Source organism: Zootoca vivipara, chromosome Z2 (assembly GCF_965207765.1).
Source record: "Zootoca vivipara chromosome Z2, rZooViv2.hap1.1, whole genome shotgun sequence".
NCBI classification, from domain to species: Eukaryota; Metazoa; Chordata; class Lepidosauria; order Squamata; family Lacertidae; genus Zootoca; species Zootoca vivipara.
In genome coordinates this window covers 42,337,743-42,362,981 of record NC_142585.1, presented here as the reverse complement: position 1 = coordinate 42,362,981, position 25,239 = coordinate 42,337,743, and the positions used below count along the sequence as shown (strand labels likewise).

General features: G+C 45.7%; 1 protein-coding gene across 2 annotated transcripts; it reads left to right on the top strand.

Moving 5' to 3' along the window:
- TNFSF15 (TNF superfamily member 15) lies at positions 1-25,239 on the top strand. 2 transcript variants are annotated; one of them, XM_035113281.3, is made up of 4 exons: positions 2-441; positions 20,156-20,210; positions 21,967-21,999; positions 23,363-25,239. In XM_035113281.3, exons 1-4 carry the CDS (start codon positions 262-264, stop codon positions 23,809-23,811), a joined length of 717 nt encoding a protein of 238 aa, XP_034969172.1. In that variant the 5' UTR covers positions 2-261; the 3' UTR covers positions 23,812-25,239. The 2 variants fall into 2 exon arrangements, with proteins under 2 accessions (XP_088521144.1, XP_034969172.1); XM_088665018.1 differs by lacking the exon at positions 21,967-21,999 and having other exon boundaries at positions 1-441.

The following is a 25,239-nucleotide window of genomic DNA, read 5'->3' as shown; positions in this document are numbered from 1 at the left end:
CCGATTCCGGCGTAGGTGTGGCATCCTGGCTGAGATGGAAGGGTGTGTCTCTCCCCCCCCACTCCACGTGCCCTCTTCTTGTCGCGTCGCGGAGTGGGATGGCTCTCGCGCTCTCCCCTTCTCTCCTCCTCTCTCCACCCAGGAATATACCGGCTAGGCCTATATAATGGGTCCCCAATCAGGGCCTAGAAGACATTTGCTATCCCCACCCCCCACCCCGCATTGGCTCCGTGATATTCAGAGACTGGGGAAGACTTGACTATGGACGGGGCGCGAATGCAGGAATGGACGGGAGAGCATTACGAGTACAGGTGGGAGCGGCTGGCGGGCGACTTGCGGAGGCTCCGGTGCCTGGCGCTTTTTTGCCTCCTGCTTCTTGTGCTCTTGGCTATGCCCGTGATTTACCTGCTGGGCAGCAGCCTCAGGTGCAAGCAAGACGAGGTAAGGAATAATACAAGGAGCTGCGTTTTACTCTGTAGTGTCTGCACTGACCGGCTGCGGCTCCCCGGGGTTTCGAACGGGGAGTCCTACCACGGGATGGCAGGTATTTATTTGAACGTGGGACATTCTGCATGCAAAGCAGATGCTCTTAAGCTGAGCTCCCGCGCTTCCCCAAATCAAAGATTGTCTCTCTGTGGGCGGGATTTATCAGAGAACGCTGCGGAGTCAGGCCAGCTCTAGCTCAGACCTGCCAGCAGCGCACCCTCCAATATGTCAAGGCAGGATCCTCGCCCCCTTCCCCCAGTCGTACTTGGAGATGCCCGGGACCTGGGACTTTGGGACACGCAAAGCAGGTACTTTCTCACGGAACGATCAACATGTAAATTTCATGCTGAGCATTTTAACTTGTTTTTACACGTATTTTGAGCCGTCTATAGGCTGCCTTGCCCTTGTCGTTTACTGTTAAGAGGTATTGGAATGATTAAAGTAAGAGGTTAAGAGGTATTGGAATGATTATAAGTAAACAAATAAATAAATAAAGGGGAAACCCAAGCGGAGGGATCTTTGGCTAGGAAACCTGTGGAGGGGGTGGAGCTCCACAAACCCGCGCGTCCCAAATAAATGCTGTGGACCAGAGGAGGTGGAAGTTTGTTTCTCCTTTCACAATTGTGGAATCTGGAAGTGTAGTTGGAAAGTAACTCTTCCCTTCGTTCGTTCATTCGTTTCTCCTCTGCTTCTTGTCATGGCGATGGCTGTTTGTTTGTTTGTGTGTTTTTAGGGGCATGCTTGTAGAATGAAGTTTAGATTGCAATGCGCTCCAGTGATTTGCTCATCTCCAGCATTAGGGACCAGATCGCTGTTGTTACTGCAAATTTCAAATGTGTGCATGTGCTGACTACTATAGATGGGAGGGTGGGCTTTATCAGCCCAAGGGTTGCATTCACTTTTTGTCAGTATTCTGGGGTGTATACATGTGAGGGGGTGGGAGGCCAAAGGCAATGCAGGCGAAGCAACGAATGTCCGTTTTACCTTTAAATAGCAGACTAGTTTGTACACACACTTTCACACCCCTCTCTTTATCCAAGTAAAAGGCATCATCGGAGTTCAAGGATACAGTCAAGCCAGTTAAAGACACTCTCTTGGGGAGAGGGGGTGTGTCTGGGTAGGCATGCTGCTTTGGCGAGGAGTCCTGAGGGCTAGCCAGAGCTTTGAGGGCCACCTTTGGCTCAAGGTCTGAAATTCCCCACTCCTGTTGCAGATCAAAGATGCCATTTTTGTTATTCACAACAGCCCTGCAAGGTGACTTAACTGAGATGGCTCAAGAAGAAACCTGCCAAACTAAAAGACTGAGTCCTCCAGTTCAGGCTGAGTAATTCTTACCAGACTCACTCAGCTGAGTGTTGGAGGACAGAGGACACAACAAGGTACCACTGGACCTGACTAGGGGAGTGGAATTCTGTCCCCAGTGGAATCATTACATCAGGGCAGGAACACTTTTTGAAGTGGACTCTTTCTAGAGGGCCCTGGACTCAAGGTGTGTGTGTGTGTGTGTGTGTTGTGTCCTCATCTCCCATGGAATACCTGAGGCATTGAAATACTTATGAACATAGAGGTCTCTGAACCAGAAAATCAGAAAAACTTGCAACCTGATCTGGTACGTTTTATCACCACTGTTGGAGAAGGTCAGCCTCTGAATATAGTTCCTGGGAATCGTGAGGAGAGCTGCAATTGCACTTGCAGGCTTCACAGAGGGAGGTTGGCCACTTGTGAGAATAGTCTGCTGGACTTTGGCATCATTCAGCAGAATTCTTTTTATGTCACTAAGCTTTGTGACACAGACTTTTTGTAGTGCTTATAGCAGTGAGGTTCCAGATGATGATTGGGTGATGCTAGTGGTGAAGCTATGGAATGTCCATAAACATTCAATTGCTTGGATAATATAGCAGCCGAGAATAGGATGTTCAAAACCCGGCTTCCGCAAGAAGGCTTGCTTTGACCAGGGCCGGCCCTATGGCTAGGCTGGGTGGCGCAGGGCGCCATGGCGCCGGCCTGCCCACCGGCCGCTCTTCCGCGCAGCAGCGCCCTCGGCAGTAGCACTGCGCACTGAGCCCGCCCGCCCGCCCGTTGCACAGCAGCGCCCTCGGCAGCCGCGCTGCGCCTGCCCGCCCGCCCGCCCGCCGCGCTGGAAAACGGGGTGGGGGGGCGCCGGAGGGATCCGTTGCAGCATGGCGCCAGGGTGCCAGAGGTGCTTAAGATGGGCCTGGCTTTGACAGTATGGTCAGTGCAAAAACAAAACTATGCCATGATAAATCCCTGAAACGAGATATTGATAAGGTGAATAATACTAAAACTCAACTAATGATTACTCAAAGAAACATAATAGATTTAAATTTCCCAAAAGAAACTAGGATATAGAAAAGACATGAATATCTCAAAATAACATCTAAGTAAAGTAAACCTTGATGAAGTGCCGGCTAAGTGACTCGTTTCACTGTTCAGACTGGCATCACACCATCACAACTAGGAGAGCTTTTACAGCCCTTTACTTAATCTTTTCTAAGAGCAATGATATTCATTAGTTGAATTGTCCCATAGGTTAGCTAACCTTTAGTTTAAACAACTATCGTCTTATTTTGGGGAAGTTTATCCCTGACTGCTATCTAATTTTCAATTCTTTTCAGAGCTTACAGCTCCTGTTTAGTTTTGATTATAAGGAAACCTCAGCCCCTTAACATTTCCCTTCTGAGGAAACAGATAGAGATTTTCCAGTGAAACGATTCACTTAGCCGGCACCTCGTCAAGGTTTACTTTATTTATTATGTTTCTTTGAGTAATCATTAGTTGAGTTTTAGTATTATTCACCTTATCAATATCTCGTTTCAGGGATTCATCACGGCATAGTTTTGTTTTTGCGCTGATTATACATTTCCGTGATTGTCTTTTTTGCCATTTTTGACAGTTTGGTCAGCTGTGAGGCAGGAGCTGTGTGGAGCAGACAAAAGGTTGGAAAAGGTGAGTGGGACAAGGCCCCAGAAGAGACAGTAGGTGAGAGGCAAAGATTCCACATGCTGGATGGCTGGAGGAGAGGGCCAGAGTCAGTAGTGGAGTGAGATATGAAAAGGGTGATAGATTGGAGATAGAACACAATGAGTTAAAGAGCCCATTGAACTTCCATACCTTGAGAGGGATCCTGTAATTTAGAGAGAATCCTAACATGCACAGAGATCCAGAAATGAGAGCCAGGAGCTTACCTGAAACACACATATTTAATTTCCATAATCCCCTGCACCTTTTTTTCCTGGTCTCTCCATGCTTTTGCATTTCCAGAGTGGCCTGGTTCATGCATCACCCTTACCCAGGAGTGGGGAACATTTGTTTCAGCCTGGGGGCTGCACTTCCTTCTCGGCAGGCTAATATAATCTTGGGGAGTTGTCTGTGTGTATGTGTGTGTGTGGCTGTAATTGTGTTTTTGTTTTGTTTTTTATGGGTTGGCATTCAATTTCGTTGTACTATGTACAATGACAATAAAGTATTTATCTTATCTTTTAGGGGCCACATGCCGGACATGGGCAGTATTAGAGGCAAAAGCTGACAAAGCAACACATGTAAATTTTACCTTTGTACAGTTGGCTAATTTCTACTATTCCTCTCTATCCCCCATCCAGGCAAGCAAGAGGCATCATGGGAGTCCAATTAGACATTCCAGCCAGGCAAAAACACTCAGGGTGCAGTCCAAGGCAAGTCAGAGGATTTGCAAACTGCAAATCACCACAAAGAAGATCAAGCAAAGATGGCTTGTTTTGTGAGAGCACATGCCCCACTTAACTCCCCATGTGTTTCCTTTTAACTATGCAACATCCCATTGGAATTTGTCGAGCAGTACTGCTACCATTGCCTCAGCAGATCTCGCCCTGCCCCTTCCTATTGCCTGGGCCTGGCTGCAAAGGTGTGGAAATTTTCTCAGAGTTCTTTGCCCATTCTCCTCAAGAGCACTCAAAAGATTCTAGCAGCCTAGGGTTTCTTTAACCCCTTCTTTCAACTGCTCTACATTATTCCCTTGCGCACCAGCCCCCACCCCCTTAATGTTATACTGTAATGTGACTCCATTACTTTCCCATTTAGATACTATATCATCCTTCCCCAGATAGGGGAGCTGCATTAAGATAACCCATTAGAGAGTATATGGTCTAATATTGTTTCAAACATTCTGCAAAAAATGTCAGAGAGCAGGGACTTTTTCTTGCTCTGTCCTCCTCTTGGGGCAAAGCCTCACACAGGATTCTGCTGTTGCTGAAGCACCAGTCAGCATTGAAGGTCAATACCCACACCTTCCATTTAAGGCACTCTTATCCCACTTTAACATACCTGGAGAATCCTGGGAACGATGGTTTGTTGAGACTGGTGGGAACTGTAGATCTGTGAGGTCGGTACCCATAGCAAACAAGAGTTTCCATGGTTTTTTTTGCAGGAAGCCATGACTGATAAAGTGGAATAAGAGTTTGTTGTTTGGGGCAGATGTGACTTTAGACTCTGGGCTTCTCTACACTTCTCCCACTGCTCACTCCCCCCTCCCCTGGTGGGAAAACTACTCTTTAGCCCTCAATTGGAACAAACCTGGGAAAGGAGTGGGGCAGAGAGAAAACCCCTTGGACCTGTTCCTAAAAAGCATGGGTCAAGTGGGAAACTGTGCTTTCTAGGCAGGGGACTAGCAGAAGTGTGGATTCGTCTTGAGCCTTATATGGCAGCAAGTGGTTCTGTCTAACTTAACTGAAAGGGGCTTCTTCAGTTTAAAGGGGCTCAGCCTTCTCCAACAGTTTTTTCCACTACAAATTAGCAGGGGAGGCTGGCTGGCTGCATGAGGGCTTCTGTGATACGAGAGTCCTCAGGGTCAGAGTATGGCAACATGACACCCTTTGGCTTGAGTGGCGCTAGCACCACGAGATCCTCTCGTGGATGTGCTTCTGGGGCTGGCCCTCTCTGTAATTTCCCTTTCTGACCCAGACTCCTTTACCTCATCCCATGAATGAGGGGAATCCAGTGCCAGGGTGATGAGACATTTTATTTTCAGGCAGGATTCCATGCTCCTGGAAACTATTGCACGAGGGAAGGGGATGAAGGATGTGACTACATTGTGTGCATAGGTTTCAGAGAATGTCCAGGAGAGCCTCCAGTGTGCTGGTGCTTCCAATATGCTGCCCCCCCACAAAAAACCTTTCCCCTTGCAATCTGGACTTGGGACTTTCCAACATGTGTAAACTTCAGGCTGCCTAGCCCAGTCAGTGAAAGTCACTGAGCAAGAGATGACTTCTAACCACCATCACCCCATTGACTAGCATCTTCATAGCCTGGTAGGTGATGTGGGTGGGGTAAACAAACAAGCCAGACTTAAGCCATAGTTAAGGAACTGTGTGAGTTTGCACCTATCACTGAACCACAGCAAAATTCAGTAGGCCAACAACAAACCGTGGTTCCTTTTTGCTAACAAACCATAGTTAAAGGGCTGGGCTGGCAGGTAATGGTTTAATACCAAATAGTTAATTAGTAATAACTAATAAATACGTTTATTAATTATTTAGTAATGAATAAATTGGGGTTTATTAACTAAGCTTTTTTAATGGTTTAACATTGTGTGCAAAGTGTGCAAATACTGTGGTTTAACTGGCTTGCTTTTCCAAATGATTTGTATGTGTGGGGTTTTATTATTACCCCCCCAACCCACCCCCACCCCACCCAAAAATCTGGGAAATTACTTGCATAGACAGAGGAACATTTTAGGAGTGCTGCAGTCTTAGCACATATCTGCACAGTTGTGTGCACCCTCTGTATCTCTCCCACCTGCCCCTACCGCTCAGGTTTGCAACTCCACCTGTTTATTCCCTGCCCCCAACAAAAAGTGAAAATGGGTAGCAGCAGTGCTTTTCTTCCAGAAAAAGTTGTTACAGTAAGTGCCACACTTTTAACCAGTGCTTTTCTTCTGGGAAAAGAAAGGTGCTGGTACTGCGTACCCTTGAGCGTCCCCAGATAAAAAGCACTGGATAGCAGTGTATATACAAAAGGCGGAGAAAAGTGTCACACTGGCATATAAACAGCCACATCAAGAATCAAACATGACACATTACCATGGTTGGTATTCAAGTAATTTGTACTCAGTGGAGACCCATTGAAATTAATTCATCTAACTTAACCCAGAGCTGTCAACCCTCCCTTTATTTGTGGGGAAACTCCCTTATTCCAAGCCACAGCTGTCAGCCTTCCTTTTTTGCTGGAAATTCCCTTATTCTAGCGCCGTTTCCTGCTGCTATCCTGGATTGTTAGATATACTGTAGACTGTCCCCGGGACAGGTGAGGCTGCTGCTGATCCCTTATTTTCAAATCCGAAAGTAGACAGCTATGACTTAACCATATTTTAAGATGTGCTTATTGAAGTTTTCAAAAACAACAATATGCAAACAATAAAGAAACAATGAACAGGGGCTGTGTGTAGCACATATTAGGGTTGCCACATGTCCTGTATAATACAGGATTGTCCCATATTTCAATGTAAAATGCTGCATCCTGTATTGATGCAGTATTGACCTGTATTTCAAGTCTCTCTCACACACATGCACGCGCGCACACACACACACCTGCCAAGTTAGGGATCCTCTCCAAATGCATGTATTTGAAAGGGTGTGTGAAAGGTCATGTATTTACGCTCTGGGTAGCCAAGCACAGACAGATTTTAAAATTCATGTTTATGTGTGTGTGTGCACACTTGTTTTTGTGTGACAAATTCCAGGGATGCCATCCTGTTAGGCTGCAAGAGATTACTTTGAAGTCACTTGAGAACCAGATGAGAGGGGAGGGGGAAATCACCCTGAACTGCCCTGCCCTGCTTTGTCCTGTATTTTGCCAGAACAAAGGTGGAAACCCTAAACACATTATTGAAGTTTGAATAAAATAAACAGAAGCTTTAGTACACTTGCAGGCACCATAATAATAAAATCGATTGTGTGAAGGGACGTTTTGGAAGCATGAGTCACATATCAACAAGGAAGCCTTCCACATAGAGGTGTATATTGTTGTGGCCTATGAAGTGCACTGCTTTAATTTCAAAACTTACAAATGGAGACCGCGCAACATTAAAATAGTCTCACAACCATCCCATGATGGGTTAAATGATCAGACAAGACGATATCCAGCATCAGGAACCAACCAAGACAGATGACTGTGGGTGGTATTCAACTAATTCCACCTGAACATTAGGAAGAACCTCCTGACAGTAAGAGCTGTTCGACAGTGGAACTTGCTGCCAAGGAGTGTGGTGGAGTCTCCTTCTTTGGAGGTCTTTAAACGGAGGCTTGACAGCCATCTGTCAGGAATGCTTTGGTGGTGTTTCCTGCTTGGCAGGGGGTTGGACTGGATGGCCCTTGTGGTCCCTTCCAACTATGATTCTATGATTCTAATGTTTATTCAGAGTAGACCCATTAAAATTAATGACCCTAACTCAGACATCTTCATTAATTAAAATGGATCTACTTTGAGTAAAAGTTAGTTGAATTACACAGAATTTCTTCCAGGCTTAGGACATGCATTTGGGGCCCTACTTCTTCTTCTTCTTTTAATAAAAAAAAAACCACCCAAAAATTGTAGATCAGGCCACAACCTGATAGTGGGTACTGGATGAGTAGTTGAAGACCAATGCAGCAGCAAATGCTGCTGGATATGGTGGGTCCAGGAATGATTTGGGTTAAGTGTTGCCCAACTAAGTTCTGCTTAGAGTAGATCAGAATGAACAAACCTAAGTTAGCCATGCCCATTACAATCGGTCTACTCTGAGTAGGAATAACCTGGGATTTGCTTGGTTATCTTATTGCTAATAAATACCAGCACTCAGCATGTTTCTGTCATTTATCAATATGCAACTCGTGTAGGAGTTTTATTGCATAAACATCCGCTGGCAATTAGCATGAGCAGAGGTCACGCAGCAAATGAGATTGCTTATTAACTTTCTACAATGCTTTCATTCAAGGAAATGCAAGTATATTGGTGCAATGCATGGAGCTCTGAAATCTGGGCCTCTGCCAAGGGTGGAAGCTTGTTGGCCCAGCTGAGCATAAACCAGGGAACTAAACTTTATGTCATGGATAAACTTCATCAGCGGATGTGGGTGGTTGCGTTCTTTATTTAAGTGTTAGAGAAATTGTGTAAATAATGCAAGTGGAGCCTAGAGCAAAAAAGTTCTGGTAGCAGTTTACTGAGCAGATGGAACAACAAACAGTGCATAATTTGAGGAGGAAGGAACAGACAGGTTTTGTCTTTCAGTTCAGGCTGTGTACATAACAGGGGGGCATACAACTAAAAACACAGAGGAGAAAACTTCCTGAGAAACCAACCAGAGCACATGCTAACTCAGGCATTCCCAAACTTCGGCCCTCCAGATGTTTTGGCCTACAACTCCCATGATCCCTAGCTAACAGGAGCAGTGGTCGGGGAAGATGGGAATTGTAGTCCAAAACATCTGGAGGGCCGAGGTTTGGGGATGCCTGTGCTAACTCATGCCACTCTGCCTTGTTGCTAAGCAATATCTCCACACACACCCCTCTTGACTAGTGGACTTTAATGCTAGAAGACTTAACCTTTAAGTGACATACTGCATTATCTCCGCTGGTGTACTTTCTACATAAAGTACTCATAGGTTCAGGAGATCTACCCTGATCCTAAATATGGTCTTTTCTACTGATCTTCCTTGGTGGAGAAGGGATTGCTGTCCCATAGGAAACATTTCAGGTATTCAGAATGTTTGTGTCCTTACAATTTGGGAATAGTGGGTCAGCTAATACATGTATGTATGTATGTATGTATGTATGAGCAAATACTAAGATTCATTAACTTTCTAATTTGGATCTTGTTTCATACCAAAAAGGTGCTTTTTCTGAATTTGTAAATCATTTTAATGTTGACTCTTCCCAGATAAAGTCCATCATTATTATTGAAATTGTTCATGAAGACTTTAAAAAAGAATTCAGGCTGCACTGAAGTGGAAACGTGAAGAACAGAATTTGGGACTGGGCATACAAAAACTGAGTAAAACCAACTTTGATAGATTCATCCATCCTTAGTCAGAAATGCAGGTGGAAAGACAAGGGGAAATCAATCAAGTGGTCTGTTCAAAGCCATGATTTTCAAACCCAAAACTTCACATGGTGTCAATAGCTCAGACAACCCCTCCCCTGCCTTCTCCCCCACCCACTCCAGTGCTGGCAGGGGGTAAGTCCCCTTTGTGGTACAGCGTTGGCCCATGCAGAGCACTGACTGGTTTTGTAAATAATGATCAGTGAAACTGTGCCCCCCCCTGATATCCTTGGACTCCAGTTTTCATAAGTCCTAGCCAGCATGGCCATTGGAGTCCACCAACATCTGGAGGCTGACATGGAAATTATTTATTAAATTTATATACCGTCCTTCATCAAAAGACCACAGCGTGGTTTATAAAGCAGAACACAAATGCCAGCACGTAACAACTATACAATATAAAACTCAAGGCAGTTATATAAATACCATTACAACAATGAGAAATAGATAATAAAATACAGATTCTCCTAAAAGAGAATCAGCAGCAGGATATCTTAAATACAAAAGTTCCTGCTGCTTCTTGTACAGCCAAGTTCTATATGCAATACCTGGAGCAGACGGTAGCTTTGAATCTACAGTCCCCTTTTCAGGTAGCTGTTATATTATGAGAGATACTCAGGCACCATCTACATGTTACTAATCCAGATTGTCCAGTGGATAACAATGGTGAGGACAGTATGATTGCATCCTACACACATTTTAACTTGTGTGATTTCAACCTTAAGTGGTTGCAGGCAAACCGGCCAGCTGAAAATGCACATGTTAAATGAGCTTGAAGTGCTTAAAAACTATTCTTGTGTTGTGTCTGCTTGAGGTTTCCAAACGTGAAAAGAAAATGAAAGCTCTCTGCCTTGCTTGGGGAGGTCTGCTCAGCACATGGGCTCTGGGATGCTCTCATGAGGTCTTGTGGGGCCATCCGGGTCCAGTGAGAACTTGTGGAAGCATCCTTAGTCTTCTAGAGCTGATGTGCTGAGAGGGCTTTGCTTCCCCACCCCGCAGCTTTTAAGATTGCTTAAAAGCTCTTTGCTTTGTATTTGAACTACGGCACTTAATCTGATCTGGTGTGAGATCTGGTTTCTGTGCTCAGTTTCCAGCTGTAAAGCGATGTCTAGAGGTTAAAAGTTAACCACATGCAACAGATGTCCTGTCCTCGTGCCAAATGGGACTCTCCTGCATTCCATCTGTTCGGTAAGCACAGCTGTGGGAAGCAAATGACAAGTTAATTAGTAATGCCTGTATTGTTGTGGGGGGGGGCAGGGATTGGCCAGTACAAATATTAACTGGACAGTTTTAAAGGAATGTGTGGGGTTTTATTTTTGCGTGGTGTGATTTCTCTAGCCTTTCAGCAGGCACTGAAAATAGTACAATGGTACCTCGGGTTAAGAACTTAATTCGTTCCGGAGGTCCGTTCTTAACCTGAAACTGTTCTTAACCTGAGGTATCACTCCCACTGCCACCGCGCGATTTCGGTTCTCATCCTGAAGTAAAGTTCTGAACCCGGTGTACTATTTTTGGGTTAGCGGAGTCTGTAACCTGAAGCGTCTGTGTTGTAGAAATTCCCCTCCCACGCACCCCACTGAATCACACACACACATTTCCACATGACTATCGAAAGGGGGGACTTGGGAGCTATAATCCTCTAAGCCTTACTACAAGTAGTCAGAAGACTAGACATTTCCCCATCAATGGTGCCAGACTGCTAGCCATCTCATTCACAATGGAAGACTCCTCTGAACAAAAGACAGTGATCAACTCTTAGGAAACTGTTAATTTCTCTTTGTAAAATAAAAAAATTCCTTCAGTAGCACCTTAAAGACCAACTAAGTTTATATTTTGGTATGAGCTTTCGTGTGCATGCACACAAAAGTGTGCATGCACACGAAAGCTCATACCAAAATATAAACTTAGTTGGTCTTTAAGGTGCTACTGAAGGAATTTTTTTATTTTGCTTCGACTCAGACCAACACGGCTACCTACCTGTAACAATTTCTCTTTGTGTTTAGGAATTCACACCTGGGAGGGGTGAGAGGAGGACTAGGAGAGGTGCCAAAGGTGCTCAGATTTCTACCTTGAACCCTCCCTTTTTGTGAGGTATTGATTACGTAGCTGTGATGTAGGAATGATGTATTTTAGGGGTGTTTCTTGGTGATGGGAAAACTGATAAAAGTGGAGGTTCTATTTTGTTCGGGATCTCCATCTTGCTTCACCTTGTTGCAGGTGGGGCCCTGTCACGACAGTATTTTTCTTTAATAAAGACCAAGCCTACTGGTTGCTGTTTAGCTCTGATATTCTTGGCTGGAGTCTTCATTTTTGTCTAAGGGAGCCCTCAGATTTTCCGTTAACAGTTTGGCGACCGCACGAAGGGACGCTTGGTTCTCCTATAGAGGTGGGGGAAGGGAATAGAGGGGATCAGGCGCCACTGGGCAGCCTTAGCCCAGGGATCCTTTTTTTCTCCCTGCCTTCCCTTTGCGAGTGGTAATCAACTGTCACCAAAAGGCTCAGCCAAGGAGAGCAAAGGCAAGGTCAAGCCGGCCAACTAAGGACCCCGGGATCCACGAGGGACAGTCCAGGACGTGAGTATGGTTTGAAATTAGTACACTGGGAGGGGGGTGGGTTCTAAGGGGTAGCGCTTCCATGACAGCTGAAATTCTTTATTCTCTTTACTTGTTTCTTCCTCCTTGACCTAATGCATCAGAGCCAACCCACAGAAGGTCAAGGAGGTATGCTTTCTGCCGCTCTCTTCCCCTTTTCCCTGCTCTCTCCCTGATCCTACCCATCGGAGCCAGCCCAGGAGGATCAGAAGACCTTATCACCTTCTGTATCTTTAGCTTTCCTTATCTAACCAAATGAAGCTGCACCTCCTTTCTGGCGACCCTTGTTGGGGATGACCCACAAATGTGAGAACGCAAGGTCGTTTGTTCATTTCCGACTTAAGTTCCTGGGTCCTGACCTGGCATTGCGATTGCGCAAGCGTCCAGTAAGGAATTCCGACCGTAGATTTGGTGTTGGGCAAGAGGTACTCTGAGGACAGAAGGGGCCCCGCAATAGGGTTAGTTCTGCAAGCAGTGATGAGTAAATGAGGATCTGTGGTTTCCGGGTATAGAGAACCCGTGGTTTCCAGGTTAGCTACCTGTGGTTAGGTTGTGGGCAGTAGTTGCCCAGTTGTAAATTCCCCTTTTGCCTTCTCCAGTCCGTTCCTTCAGAGTCTGTCCAGAATGGCCTGGGAGGGACACCCTAAATTCCTCAGTAGCCTTCTCTAGTCCATTCCATCGGAGTCTGCCTAGAACCGGGCCGAGAGAGGAGCGTGAAAACCCTCAATTTGTAATTTTTGGAAATTCTTTTTTTTCCCTCCCTCTTTGTCTCCTTTCCTCACTCCATTAGCGTACTTTCATATACCCTCATGTGGCTTGTGGTTGAGCATTCTCCCAGGTAGAAAATGGGAGCCTAATCTTCGAAGCACAATAGTTGGACTCCTCCTGACAATCTGGGTACCCTGAAGCCTTTTTGCCCTGGGGAGGACTCCGATACCCCCTCCAGTTTGTGTTATCCAACTGAAAGGGGTTGGCAGTATGTGAAAACCTATCTAAATCAAAAGTTGATGGACCTTTGTGAGGGCTGGTGTGTGGCTTATGCCCACCACCTGGAACCCAGGGCACAGTGGCCACCTCAGGGATCCTTCGACAAAGTCAGGGTGCAAACCCCTAGAAAGAGATGAGCATATCAAATTTGTGTTGTTAAATTATAACCTAAGGCCAGAACATGAAACCGTAAACTTAATGGTGCTCAGAAGGCAGTAGAAATAATAATAATTATCCAGCCTGAGAGCCCACACATTAGAGATCTTAGTTTCCCTATAAGTGAATAAGAGATGTACTCAAGGTTTAGAAATGTTTATGGGGTCTGTGTTTGAAATTGGCCACAACATCCAAGGACTGCCTTTCTTAAGTGTGCATAGTTTAAAACTGCAAACTTGCTTCAAATTTTTGGTTTAACGAAACCATGTTGAACCTGATCAATCTTAAATATGACAAACGTGAGAATGAGGTGTGCAAATGTTTGTTATTTGAGAGAGGCTCCAAAGGAGTCTTCCTCCAAGTGGTAGAAAGAAAAGGGGGGAAATCCTGTGTATGCACTTGTGTTCTGAAAGGAGGACCCCCCCCCTTCCCTCTATAGCTTAAATGCGGAGGGTGATTTTTAAGTCTGCTGGCAAATGATGCTTTGTTGCAACTTTTGAGTTTGTGAGGGAGCCAGTCTACAGCCTTGTTCCACTCTGCTTGGAATGTGCTGTGAAGTTAGCCTAATGTTTCTACTGCAAAGTGTCTGGATTTCATTCAGCCTTGGGTAGGTCTCCTTTTGAGAGAAAAGTGTCTGTTGTTTTAGTTGTTCGGAGGAATCCTTGGAAGTATTAGGACTATATGACTATGAAATAATGGTGTTCCTTCTAGGAAAAAATGGTATTGAAGGTAGAAGCCTCCATAGCCAGCAATTGTCTATCTGAGTCAGGTTTAAACTTTGATTCAATTGGGCAGAAGGCCTATTGTAGGGCTCTTAATACCAGTTTCTCTAAGATCAGCCAGGATTTCCTGGGCTCTTTTCTTGAAAAATGCCCCCCTTTGTTTCTGTCTCTCTCAGCCCCCGCCCCCTTACTTCTGTGCCTTAACAGGTAGATTTACTCCCAATTAACACAAGTAAGCTTCCTTTCTTAGGAATTAAAGAACCTTTTAATGAGGGTGAAAGAGGAGAGCGCAAAATATGGTCTGAAGCTCAACATCAAAAAAACCAAGATCATGGCCACTGGTCCCATCACCTCCTGGCAAATAGAAGGGGAAGAAATGGAGGCAGTGAGAGATTTTACTTTCTTGGGCTCCTTGATCACTGCAGATGGTGACAGCAGTCACGAAATTAAAAGACGCCTGCTTCTTGGGAGAAAAGCAATGACAAACCTAGACAGCATCTTAAAAAGCAGAGACATCACTTTGCCGACAAAGGTCCGTATAGTTAAAGCTATGGTTTTCCCAGTAGTGATGTATGGAAGTGAGAGCTGGACCATAAAGAAGGCTGATCGTCGAAGAATTGATGCTTTTGAATTATGGTGCTGGAGGAGACTCTTGAGAGTCCCATGGACTGCTAGAAGATCAAACCTATCCATTCTTAAGGAAATCAGCCCTGAGTGCTCCCTGGAAGGACAGATCGTGAAGCTGAGGCTCCAATATTTTGGCCACCTCATGAGAAGAGAAGAATCCTTGGAAAAGACCCTGATGTTGGGAAAGATTGAGGGCACTAGGAGAAGGGGACGACAGAGGACGAGATGGTTGGACAGTGTTCTCGAAGCTACGAACATGAGTTTGACCAAACTGCGGGAGGCAGTGCAAGACAGGAGTGCCTGGCGTGCTATGGTCCATGGGGTCACGAAGAGTCGGACACGACTAAACGACTAAACAACAACAACAAGCTTCCTTTCATGAGGAGACTGAAAAGGAGGGGGGTGCAGTGTGTTTGCTAGGAACTCCATTTGGTATGAAAGGTGTTCACCCCTTCTCACTTTCTGTGTGTGCACAGACTTTTTAGTTTAAGGAAGTAAAATTCCCTCTTAAAACTGTTTATCTTAAGGTTTGTTAAAGGCTTCTATGTAAAGCTGGTACTTTTATCTTCCCCTTCCTTCTTTTCCCCCTTAGTACACATGTGTGCTTGCATGATAGGGCATAGCCTGTGTTTCTTTCCCAGTTGTGCGTCTGTACTTAAATGTTACAGGTAGGTAGCCGTGTTGGTCTGAGTCGAAGCAAAATAAAAATTCCTTCAGTAGCACCTTAAAGACCAACTAAGTTTATATTTTGGTATAAACTTGGTATAAACTTCTTCAGATACCTGAAGAAGTGTGCATGCACACGAAAGCTCATACCAAAATATAAACTTAGTTGGTCTTCAAGGTGCTACTGAAGGAATTTTTATTGTACTTAAATGTGTGTCTCTCTGGTAGTACAAATATTGCTGTGAACCCTGTATTTTAGAGGGATGGACTAGATTACTCAGCGTCCCTTCCAACCCTACAAATCTCACGCTGAAAAGGGGAGTTAAATGGGAAAATTGTATGTTGTATGTGATGTGACGGTGCTAGGTACGTAGAAGGAGAGAGAGAATGTGTTTCTAAGCACTGAAAAGTGAGTTTTAAATTCTGGTGGTGTAGTGTAATGGCCTGAATTCAGTCAAGCTTTGCTCTTTGGTGGTGAAGGGTGGAAAGATTGGTTTTCAAAGTTTGGAGTGAAGAGTTTGAGAGGTGGTGTTTAGAAAGAGGTAGAGATGGTATATCATGCATTGAAATGAGTATCTGGGGGTTTTTCACCATGTTGTCAGCTATTTCTTTAACTGCAAAAGTCCAGCCAACAGTTTAAGCACATACAAATTCATAATCAAGCAGAATGAGCCTTGACCATCCCTGTACATCACGGGTGTCAAACACAAGGCCCGGGGGCCAAATCCGGCCCGCCAGACCTCGTCATGTGGCCCGCCGAGCGCCCCAGCCAGCGGGACCCAGCAGTGGGACCTTGCTGCTGAAGCGCCGCGCAAACAAGGCGCCGACAAACAGCTGGGGCCGGGGAAATGCTTTTTGCCCCTGGGTCCCTTCGCACTCTTTTCTGGCGCTGAATCAAGGCGGCGACCCCCCCCTTCCCTTTCTTTCTTCCTCTCTCTCGTTCTTATTCTTTCTTTCCCTCTCCTTCTTTCCTTCTTTATCTCCGTCTTCTCTCCCTCTTTCTTTTTCTTTCCTTCTTTATTCCTTCTTTCCTACTCTTCTTTCTCTCACCTCTTTCCTTCCTCTCTCCCTCCTGCTCCCTCTTTTCTTCCTTCCTTCCTTCCTTCCTTCCTTCCTTCCTTCCTTCCTTCCTTCCTTCCTTCCTTCCTTCCTTCCGTCCTTCCCAACTTTCTTCCTCTCCCTCATTCTTATTCTTTCTTTCCCTCTACTTCCTTCCTTCTTTCTCCCTTTCCATCTTCTCTCCCTCTTTCTTTTTCTTTCCTTCTTTATTCTCTTCCTTATTTCCTACTCTTCTTTCTCTCCCCTCTTTCCTTCCTTCCTCTCTCCCTCCCACTCCCTCTTTTCTTCCTTCCTTCCTTCCTTCCTTCCTTCCTTCCTTCCTTCCTTCCTTCCTTCCTTCCTTCCTTCCTTCCTTCCCTCTCCCTCTCCCTCTCCCTCTCCCTCTCCCTCTCCCTCTCCCTCTCCCTCTCCCTCTCCCTCTCCCTCTCCCTCTCCCTCTCCCTCTCCCTCTCCCTCTCCTCAGAAACATAGGATGCTGCTTTATACTTCTGGCCCTTAAACCCTGGAAGCAGGAGAGCAGCTTCAGTGAGTCAACCTCAGCCAGTCCCTTTGGTGAAGGGTGGTGGCCCACTGGCAGAACATCTGTCCTGCATGCAGAAGGACCCCAGCATCTCCAGGTACTAGTAGCTCTGCAAAGGTCCTGCATGAAACCCTAGCGAGCCTCCACCACCCAGTGCAGTTACCAAAAATCATTTTTCAATAAATTGTACAATAATTGTACATTTGAATATCTACTTGGCATTATTCTGACTATGTTTCTGCTTTCAGAGCTAGTTATTACTTACATTATTACAAAAAACAGTAATAATTGAATGCAGTGACAATAATTTATGATAATAAAGAGTGGACACATAGTCCTACAGACACAACCGGCCCTTTGAGGGTGACCAAACTGCTGATGCGGCCCCCGATGAATTTGAGTTTGACACCCCTGCTGTACATAAAGGCCAGAAAATTTGTCTGGAAATGGTGAGGCTGAGATGAGTGAGAATGTTGAAGATCATGAAGCCTGCCTCTGGCCATTTTACCCATACATACCGGTAAGGGGGGGGGCAGGGAATTTAGTCTGCCCATGGATGAAATTACTAATGAAATACTTGAATTTTATGAAGTCTGGCCCTGGCCATTTTACCCATACATAAAGGGGCGGGTCATTTTAACACTAATGACCAGAGGGGGAGTATACAAAATAATAGCCCACATTTTTTAGAGACCTACACCCCAATTTCCTGTAGGCAATAGTTCCTAATTTCTTTGCCTGGCCTGCAGATATGTTTATTTGGTGCAAGAAACACGGTCCATTAGCACTGAGTTAACAGAAATTTACTTTGACCAATTTTTATTGCTGGTTTGGGTGAAAATGTAAATTTCTGGCTTTCTGTTTTCATTTTAAATCAAACCCTTAAAAAAAAAAACTCTCCCTTCCCTTCCTTTATTCCAATGGTAATTTAGCCAACAGATGCAACACTTTTAAATGGTACAATAGATTTCTGAACCACGAACTCTGTACATGCACAGAGGCTGTTGTCAAAAACAAAAGAGAGAGAGAGAGAGAGAGAGAAACGAGATTTTAACTAAGAGGTGACAAAGTTACGCTCTGCACATGAAACTTAAATTAAAACTTCTTTATGTAAAACTTGAAACCATTGAGGAAAAAACCTTATATGTCCTTGGCTCCAGGGGTTACTTGAGAAAACAAAAGGGTCAAGTGCCGGACCATCATTCCAAATCTAACATGCAAAATTCTTTCTAGAGGTAAATATCCCAGCACTCCCACCTTGAGTTCATCTCTTGAATAGTTTTTGTTTGTTTGTTTGTTTTCCCTTTCAACTGGATATTGAGATCCAAAATGCAGAGAAAGAATTTCCAGTTCTTTCAGAACCTTAATGCAAATCTTTCTTCGAATGGGGGACTGTTAGGGAATGGAAAAGAGTCTACTACCATGTTTCCCCTTTCTTAAGATGTATTCATTTTATAAGCCGTAGCTGGATTTTTACGCATTTGTGGGATATAAGCCATACCCCCAAAACAAGCCATACCCCAGCTGCAAACAAAGAGCAGCAGAAAGCCGCCAAACAGCTGGGGCCTGGGGGGGGTGTAGAAAGGCGGCCGGAGCAGCGCTGCATGGAGCGCCCCGAGCCACAGCAGGAGGAGGTTTCAAAGTGCTACCATACATAGGGGACCCTCCAGGGCCAGCTGGCCGGAACTGGGGCCCTCGGCTCCCGGCCTCGCCTACTCACACTTCTTCTCCCCAACCAGACATGTCGCCCGCGTGCTCACCGGCACCAAAATACATTTCTTGTTATGTGCAAATGGGGCAGAACACTTTGTCAGCGCTTCAGCAGCAGCAACAGCCAGTTCTGGGTGCTGAGCCACGGCAGGAGGAGGAGGCGGCGACTTGCCGGGTCAGCGCCCGGCAGCGCCGTGCAGAGAGTCCCAAGCCTCTGGGATGCAGCAGTGCTCTGTAGCACTTTGAATCCTCCTCCTCCTGCCGTAGCTTGGCGCCTGGAGCCGGCTGCTGCTGCTGAAGCACTGACAAAGCACCCAGCAGGATTTTCTTTCCTTCTTTATTCCCTTCCTTATTTCCTACTCTTCTTTCTCTCCCCTCTTTCCTTCCTCTCTCCCTCCCTCCCTCCCTCCCGCTCCCTCTTTCTTTCCTTCCTTGCTTCCTTGCTTCCTTTCTTCCTCCCTCCCTCTCCTCAGAAACATAGGATGCTGCTTTATACTTCTGGCCCTTAAACACTGGAACCAGGAGAGCAGCTCCAGTGAGTCAACCTCAGCCAGTCCCTTTGGTGAAGGGTGGCGGCTCACTGGCAGAACATCTGTCCTGCATGCAGAAGGATCCCAGCATCTCCAGTAGCTCTGCGAAGGTCCTGCATGAAAGCCTAGCGAGCCTCCACCACCCAGTGCAGTTAATCCTCAGCAAGATGGATCAGAGTTATTATCTGGTACCGTATGAGGCCACGTTCTTGAGTCCTCCTTACAGCGCCACCCTCTCTCCTGCTCAGTTGCCTCCCACAGCGCTGGGTAGGCTTAAGACGGCCCCGTTCCTGTCGCCTCCTCAGCCACTCCTGCGTGCTCAGGGAGCCAGCGAACCAGCGACAGGCACCGGGGGGGGGGACGTGCCTCTCAGCTGAGTTCTCCACCGCCTTCTCAGCCCGCAAATTGCTGTACCGTACCATACTGACGCAATAAAAATAAGACACCCCACTGAAAATAAGCCACCCTGTGGTTTTTTGAGGGGGGAAAAGTTATAAGACGGTGTCTTAAAAAGGGGGGAACACGGTACTGATTCCTTTGCACCCGTGTTGTTACCTGTCCTGTACCTTATTTATTTAGAGCAGGCATGTCCAACTCCCAAGAGACTGTGATCTACTCCCAGTATATATTAAAAAAACCTGGCAGTGATCTACCCATTGTCATTGGAGGGGGGAGGAGTAGGCATGGGTGTGGGTATGTGGATTGACCAGAGTTGTTGAGCTTTTTGGGTGTAGGATTGCCCAGAGTTCTTCAGCTTTTATTTGTTAACTTTCGGTAAACTTTATTTAATTCCTCAATCGATAAGGGTTCCACCAGGACCCTACCAGGATCAGCCTACCAACCAATCAGTAGATTGCAATCTACTGGTTGGACATGCCTAATTTAGAGCCTCTACACCCTAATATTTGGCCAAAAAGACTCACAGTGTGGCTTACATACAATCAATTACAAGACATTGCGCGCCCACAGGCTTTCTCGTGAAGTAGAGGTGCTACACTGCTGAATTAATCACTTGTGCATTTTCCTTTACAGGTGTCACCTGAAACACTTCCTATATTCCAAAAACAAGAGGCCTCTCCTACAAATTGTGAGTTTGCTTAAAAGAAGAAGAAAATTTTTAGTGTTTGCTTTGTGTTCCGAATAAGATTCTCCTTGCAGCAAATTTCTCCAGACAGTAGCAGGCATTGGCAGAATAGGAGCATAGGAAGTTACCTCAAACTGAGTCAGAACACAGGTCCATCGAGGTCATTATTGCCTACACTGACTGGCAGCAGTTCTCCAGTGTTTCAGGCGGGGGGGGGGGTTCCTCTCTTAGCCCTGCGTAGAGAATCCAAAGATCAAAACCTAGAACATTGTGCACACAAAACAGCTGCTCTCCCACTGAGCTACAGCCCTTCACCCATGATGCTTAATTGTGGGGAAAGCCAGCAGTGAAAAATGTGCTTGAGGTGATATCACAGCTCAGAGGGGGGATGCATTCTCCATGGCAGGAATGGGAAACTTATGTGGTCCTCAAAATGTTGTTGAACTCTGTTGCAGGGGTTTGGACTCGATGACCCTTGGGGTCCCTTCCAACTCTAGAATTCCGTGATTCTGTGGGCTGGGGTTGTTGGGGGGTTGAAGCCCAACAGCATCTAGGGGGCCATCCTCCCTGTCCAAAAAAGGAGCATAGTCCTGGACGGCAGAGGTTCAGGGGTCTCAGTTCACTTCCAACATGTGCTATAGCAAGTTGCTCCTTAGGAGGTCTCTATGGTGCTGTGCAACCCGTGCAAAATGCAGACCATCACCTCCAAATAGGGGCTATCAGGCCTCCAACAACATCTTACAGGACAGCCTGCCTGATGGTCAACAAACCAGTATTGATTGAGAGCCAGTGTGAGAGTAGTGGTTAGAGCAGAAATAGCTAGCAAGTGTCCTCTAGGTGTTGTTGGACTGAAGCTGATATCATCCATGACCACTGGCCATCTTGGCTGAGGTTGTTGGCAGGTGTAGTTCAACACTATCTGAAGGGTACTCTGTTAGCTTCCCCAGGATTGGAATTTAGTCTGGGGCCTGGGAGACCAGGGCTCAAATCCCCACTCAGCCATGGAGCTCATTACATCACAACCATGCAAGGTAGATTACCCTGAGAGTAATCAGTGACTGGCCAGTGAGCTTCATGGCCAAGTGAGGATTCAAACCCTGGTTTCCTCCAGGCCCTAGTCCAACACTCTAACCATTACACCTCTGGATGGGTGATAAGCCAAGCTGCCTTTAAAATGTCATTTGTGCCTCTGCAGCCAGGGATAGGCAGAAAATATTGTCCTTGACATTCTGTGTGACTCCCTGCCTACTTATCCAAGGGAAAGATTTCTCAGAGAAATTCTCCAGAGCGCTTATTTTCTGAACCATAGTGAGAAATCCCATTATTTGTTGACAGATGAGAATAAATGCACTACATTTAAGGTTTCTATGCTCCCCTTAGCTGGTGATCACCTGTGCTAAAACATATTTCTACGCTGTTTTCACCTTTGTGAAGATCAATGATTTACACTGGAAATAGATTTGACTGGCACATTTATAGAAAGTTCAACAACCACATCAATTATGCAGCCCACTTTTGCCCCTGATGCCACCCATCCATGGTTGTCCTCAAGGGAATGTAGCCCCGGAGTTTAAAACAGTTCACTACTCATTTATTGTAGGATGGTAATATACATTTGGCTCCAGGATTGCTGGGTTCACTCAGCATCTGGTTAGAGGGGCCATGTATGGTTTACCCAGAAAGAAAGTAAGGGGGTATAAGATTGTGGTCTTAGAGTGCATCAAGTAATTCTCTCTCTCTCTCTCTCTCTTACACTGAGGTTCGGAAACCAAGCCAAAGATCCACCTTTCAGGTAATTTTTCACTTTGCAGTAGTTTCTCCTCCAATGCTTTATGTCTCTGGAGAGTGTTCCTTCCCCTTTCAGAAGCCCATCAAGATAGAAAGGTCTCAGGAACAGCCCCTGGTAGTGTTCAGTGGTATTAAAATACATGCTTGCAAAGCACAGTTGTCTGGTAATAAGGTACTGTGCATGTGTTTAAAAGAACAGACTGCATTTCTTGCAGTGGCTAAATATGGGGGGATGGTGAAACTACCGGTATTAAAGTGGCGGCTGATGCTAATTGAGATTGGTAGGGCAGAGGACAGGGAGGCCAACATTACGTGGTGTAAAAGCCAGTGGCAGGAAAAGTCGAGCCGGTGACGTGTGGAGCCAACTAATTTTAGTTTTGTCCCTATCCTCCTCCCTGCTGAGTTTTACAAAGGAGAACAATGAGACTACAGCAGAGGAAGCAGGGCTGTCTTAAGCGTATCTGGCGCCGTGGTGCAAAGATCCCTCCAGCGCCCCCCCGCCCCGTTTCCCAGCGTGGCTGTCTGGCAGGTACAGCGCGGCGCCCCCCTGGGGGCCCGGCGCCCTGGCGCATTGCACCACCCAGCCTTGCCTTAGAGCTGGCCCTGAGAGGAAGCTGAGGGGTTGTGCTACCCCCCCTTGACTGGTTGTAAGTAAGAAGGCAGGCAGCTGGGGTCTGGTTATGGGCAGGCAGAGATTGGCATGCCAAAATCCTAATGGCCCACTGGAACTACAATACCCATTTTCTAGGTCTTCAGTGGGCAACGCTAAACAGAAATAGACCTTAGGAAATATGGAGAGGATTTGGAAGAGGGGGAGAGAGAGAGAGAGAGAGAGAGAGAGAGAGGGGGGGGGGGGATATAACACAGAATGGAGAGACACAGTTACCAGTCTGCTAGTGAGATGAACCCACTGGTTCAAGTTTCATGCACCACTAAATTTAGAGAAATGCAAATCTTGAGTGACCATTGCATTTTTGACAGTGTATTGTTTCAGGAAGCACAGAGTAGGTAGGTTCACATTAGGATGCATCCTTAACGGAATCTCTCTCTTATGCATAGACTCAGGTAGGCTCACCTGGGTTCAGGTGGGACCTCTGGTGTTCATCTGAGTTCATGGCAGGGAACCAGTGACCCTCCATTACTCATCAGCCTCAGCGACCACAGCCAACGGTCAGAGATTATGGGAGCTGTTGTTCAGAAATATCTGGAGGGGCACAATTTCTTCCCCACTCCTGGGGTGATGGTGATGATTTGGGGCTGAATGTGAATAACAGGCTAGAAAGTCACAAAAGCCATCAGCCTCTTTGAATGTTTTTAGCCTTCAGTGAGATCATATAACTAAATTGTTTTGCTTTGTCTTATCACAGCTATCAAGCAAAATTCATCCTGCGTCAAGAATGTGCTTCCAATCTTAGAGTGGACAGTTCGCATAAATGAACAGCTCAGTCCAATGAAGTATTTCGATGGTTTCTTGGTGATCCCCAAAAAAGGATATTACTATGTCTACACTCAGGTCACTTTCCGATGTCCTGATGGTACATGTGAAACCATAGAGTACTGTGGGAAGAAAGGAGTGGATGTAAGAAACGTAATGCAGGTGGTTTCATTGAAGAGCCCAAGCTATCCTGTACCTCAACCAATCATGAAAGGCGAGAGTACCATTGACAAGAGTGGAAAATGGAGGAAAACCATTTATGTCGGAGGTATTTTCCAGCTTTGGGAAGATGACACACTCATGGTCAATGTCAGCAACCCTGCACTGGTGGGATTTGGTGGTGAAGCAGACATAACCTACTTTGGTGCTTTCTTAATCTAACTGCTCATTTGAAACCATGGATTCTCCCACTCACAGACCAGAATTTCCACAATGCAGTGTAATAAAAGGATGCTTCCAAAAAATTGATGGAATCCTGTGATTTTGGCAAATATTTTCCCCGAAGAATTAACTGTGAAAGATTACTAATCTGTGGCACCCCCTCTGCTCAGACTAAAATTGTGGGGTTGTCCCAGTGGAGAGGGGGTGATCCCTTGAATCAGCTCAGATCTGTGGTGTGGATATATCTCTAGTTACTTAAACGACTTGGGGCACAAGACCCAAAAAGAAATGTGCGTAAATGTAAAACAGTCAGTAAGGTGTGACTGGAGTCTTAGCAGCACTGAGTATTACAGCATGCCCACCTGTCTGGTAAGCAAAGTATTGGAGGTGAGGATAAAAAGATCTGGGGCCTAGCACAATACCCTCAGACTTAAGGCTCCCTAAACCACCCCTTAACAATGTCCTTGTAAATAAATATGCCCCAATAATATATCTCACTCTGTTGCACTATGACACCCTCTTGCAAATTAACCCTTGGTATAAGAACAGAAGATCAAACCTATCCATTCTGAAGGAAATCAGCCCTGAGTGCTCACTGGAAGGACAGATTGTGAAGCTGAGGATCCAATACTTTGGCCACCTCATGAGAAAAGAAGACTCCCTGGAAAAGACCCTGGTGTTGGGAAATATTGAGGGCACAAGGAGAAGGGGACGACAGAGGACGAGATGGTTGGACAGTGTTCTCGAAGCTACGAACATGAGTTTGACCAAACTGCGGGAGGCAGTGGAAGACAGGAGTGCCTGGCGTGCTATGGTCCATGGGGTCATGAAGAGTCGGACACAACTAAACAACTAAACAACAACAACATAAGAACAGAGTTGTGACAATGCAAAAAGAGAGAGAGAGAGAGTTCCTATTTTATAGCATAAAATGACAGAATTTATGGAAACTTCTTTGATGGATTGGGAGAACAAGTTTCTAGACATTATTAAGTTCAGGATAGCATGTGGGTATGTGAGCAATGCCTTCAGATTATTCAAAAGCCACAAGCATAGTAGTTAGGAGTGTTAACTGCATAGTTAATGGGAGAACCCAGAAAAAAGAGCATCTATGCAACTGGTTCATTCAGTTTGGGGGAGGGAATGACTTGGTTTCTCTCCTTTTTCTTAATTTCCCTTTGAAACTATGGTTTTTAAGGTCTTTCAGGTTTGCTTCATGTACGAGAGGAAACAAACTAATGTAACTTCTGTTGACATAAATTCCCCACATTGTTTTCTGTTTCTGGAATACATGTTAGATGTTATCGTGTATTAAATATTTAAATAGACAATTTTTTTAAAATGAGTTCTGTTACGGTAGTGTTTTTATTCAGTTTCCTTTATTTCTCAAAATAAAAGTCTGAGGTCGCCCCCAGAGATGATATTGAA

What these genes read in the sequence shown, in the direction of transcription:
- TNFSF15 (XM_035113281.3), top strand. Translation starts at nt 262, where the DNA reads ATGGACGGGGCGCGAATGCAGGAATGGACGGGAGAGCATTACGAGTAC. An exon ending in TCAGGTGCAAGCAAGACGAG is followed by an intron (nt 442 to 20,155) that starts GTAAGGAATAAT and finishes TTTCCTTTACAG; the next exon opens with GTGTCACCTGAAACACTTCC. An exon ending in AGAGGCCTCTCCTACAAATT is followed by an intron (nt 20,211 to 21,966) that starts GTGAGTTTGCTT and finishes TCTTACACTGAG; the next exon opens with GTTCGGAAACCAAGCCAAAG.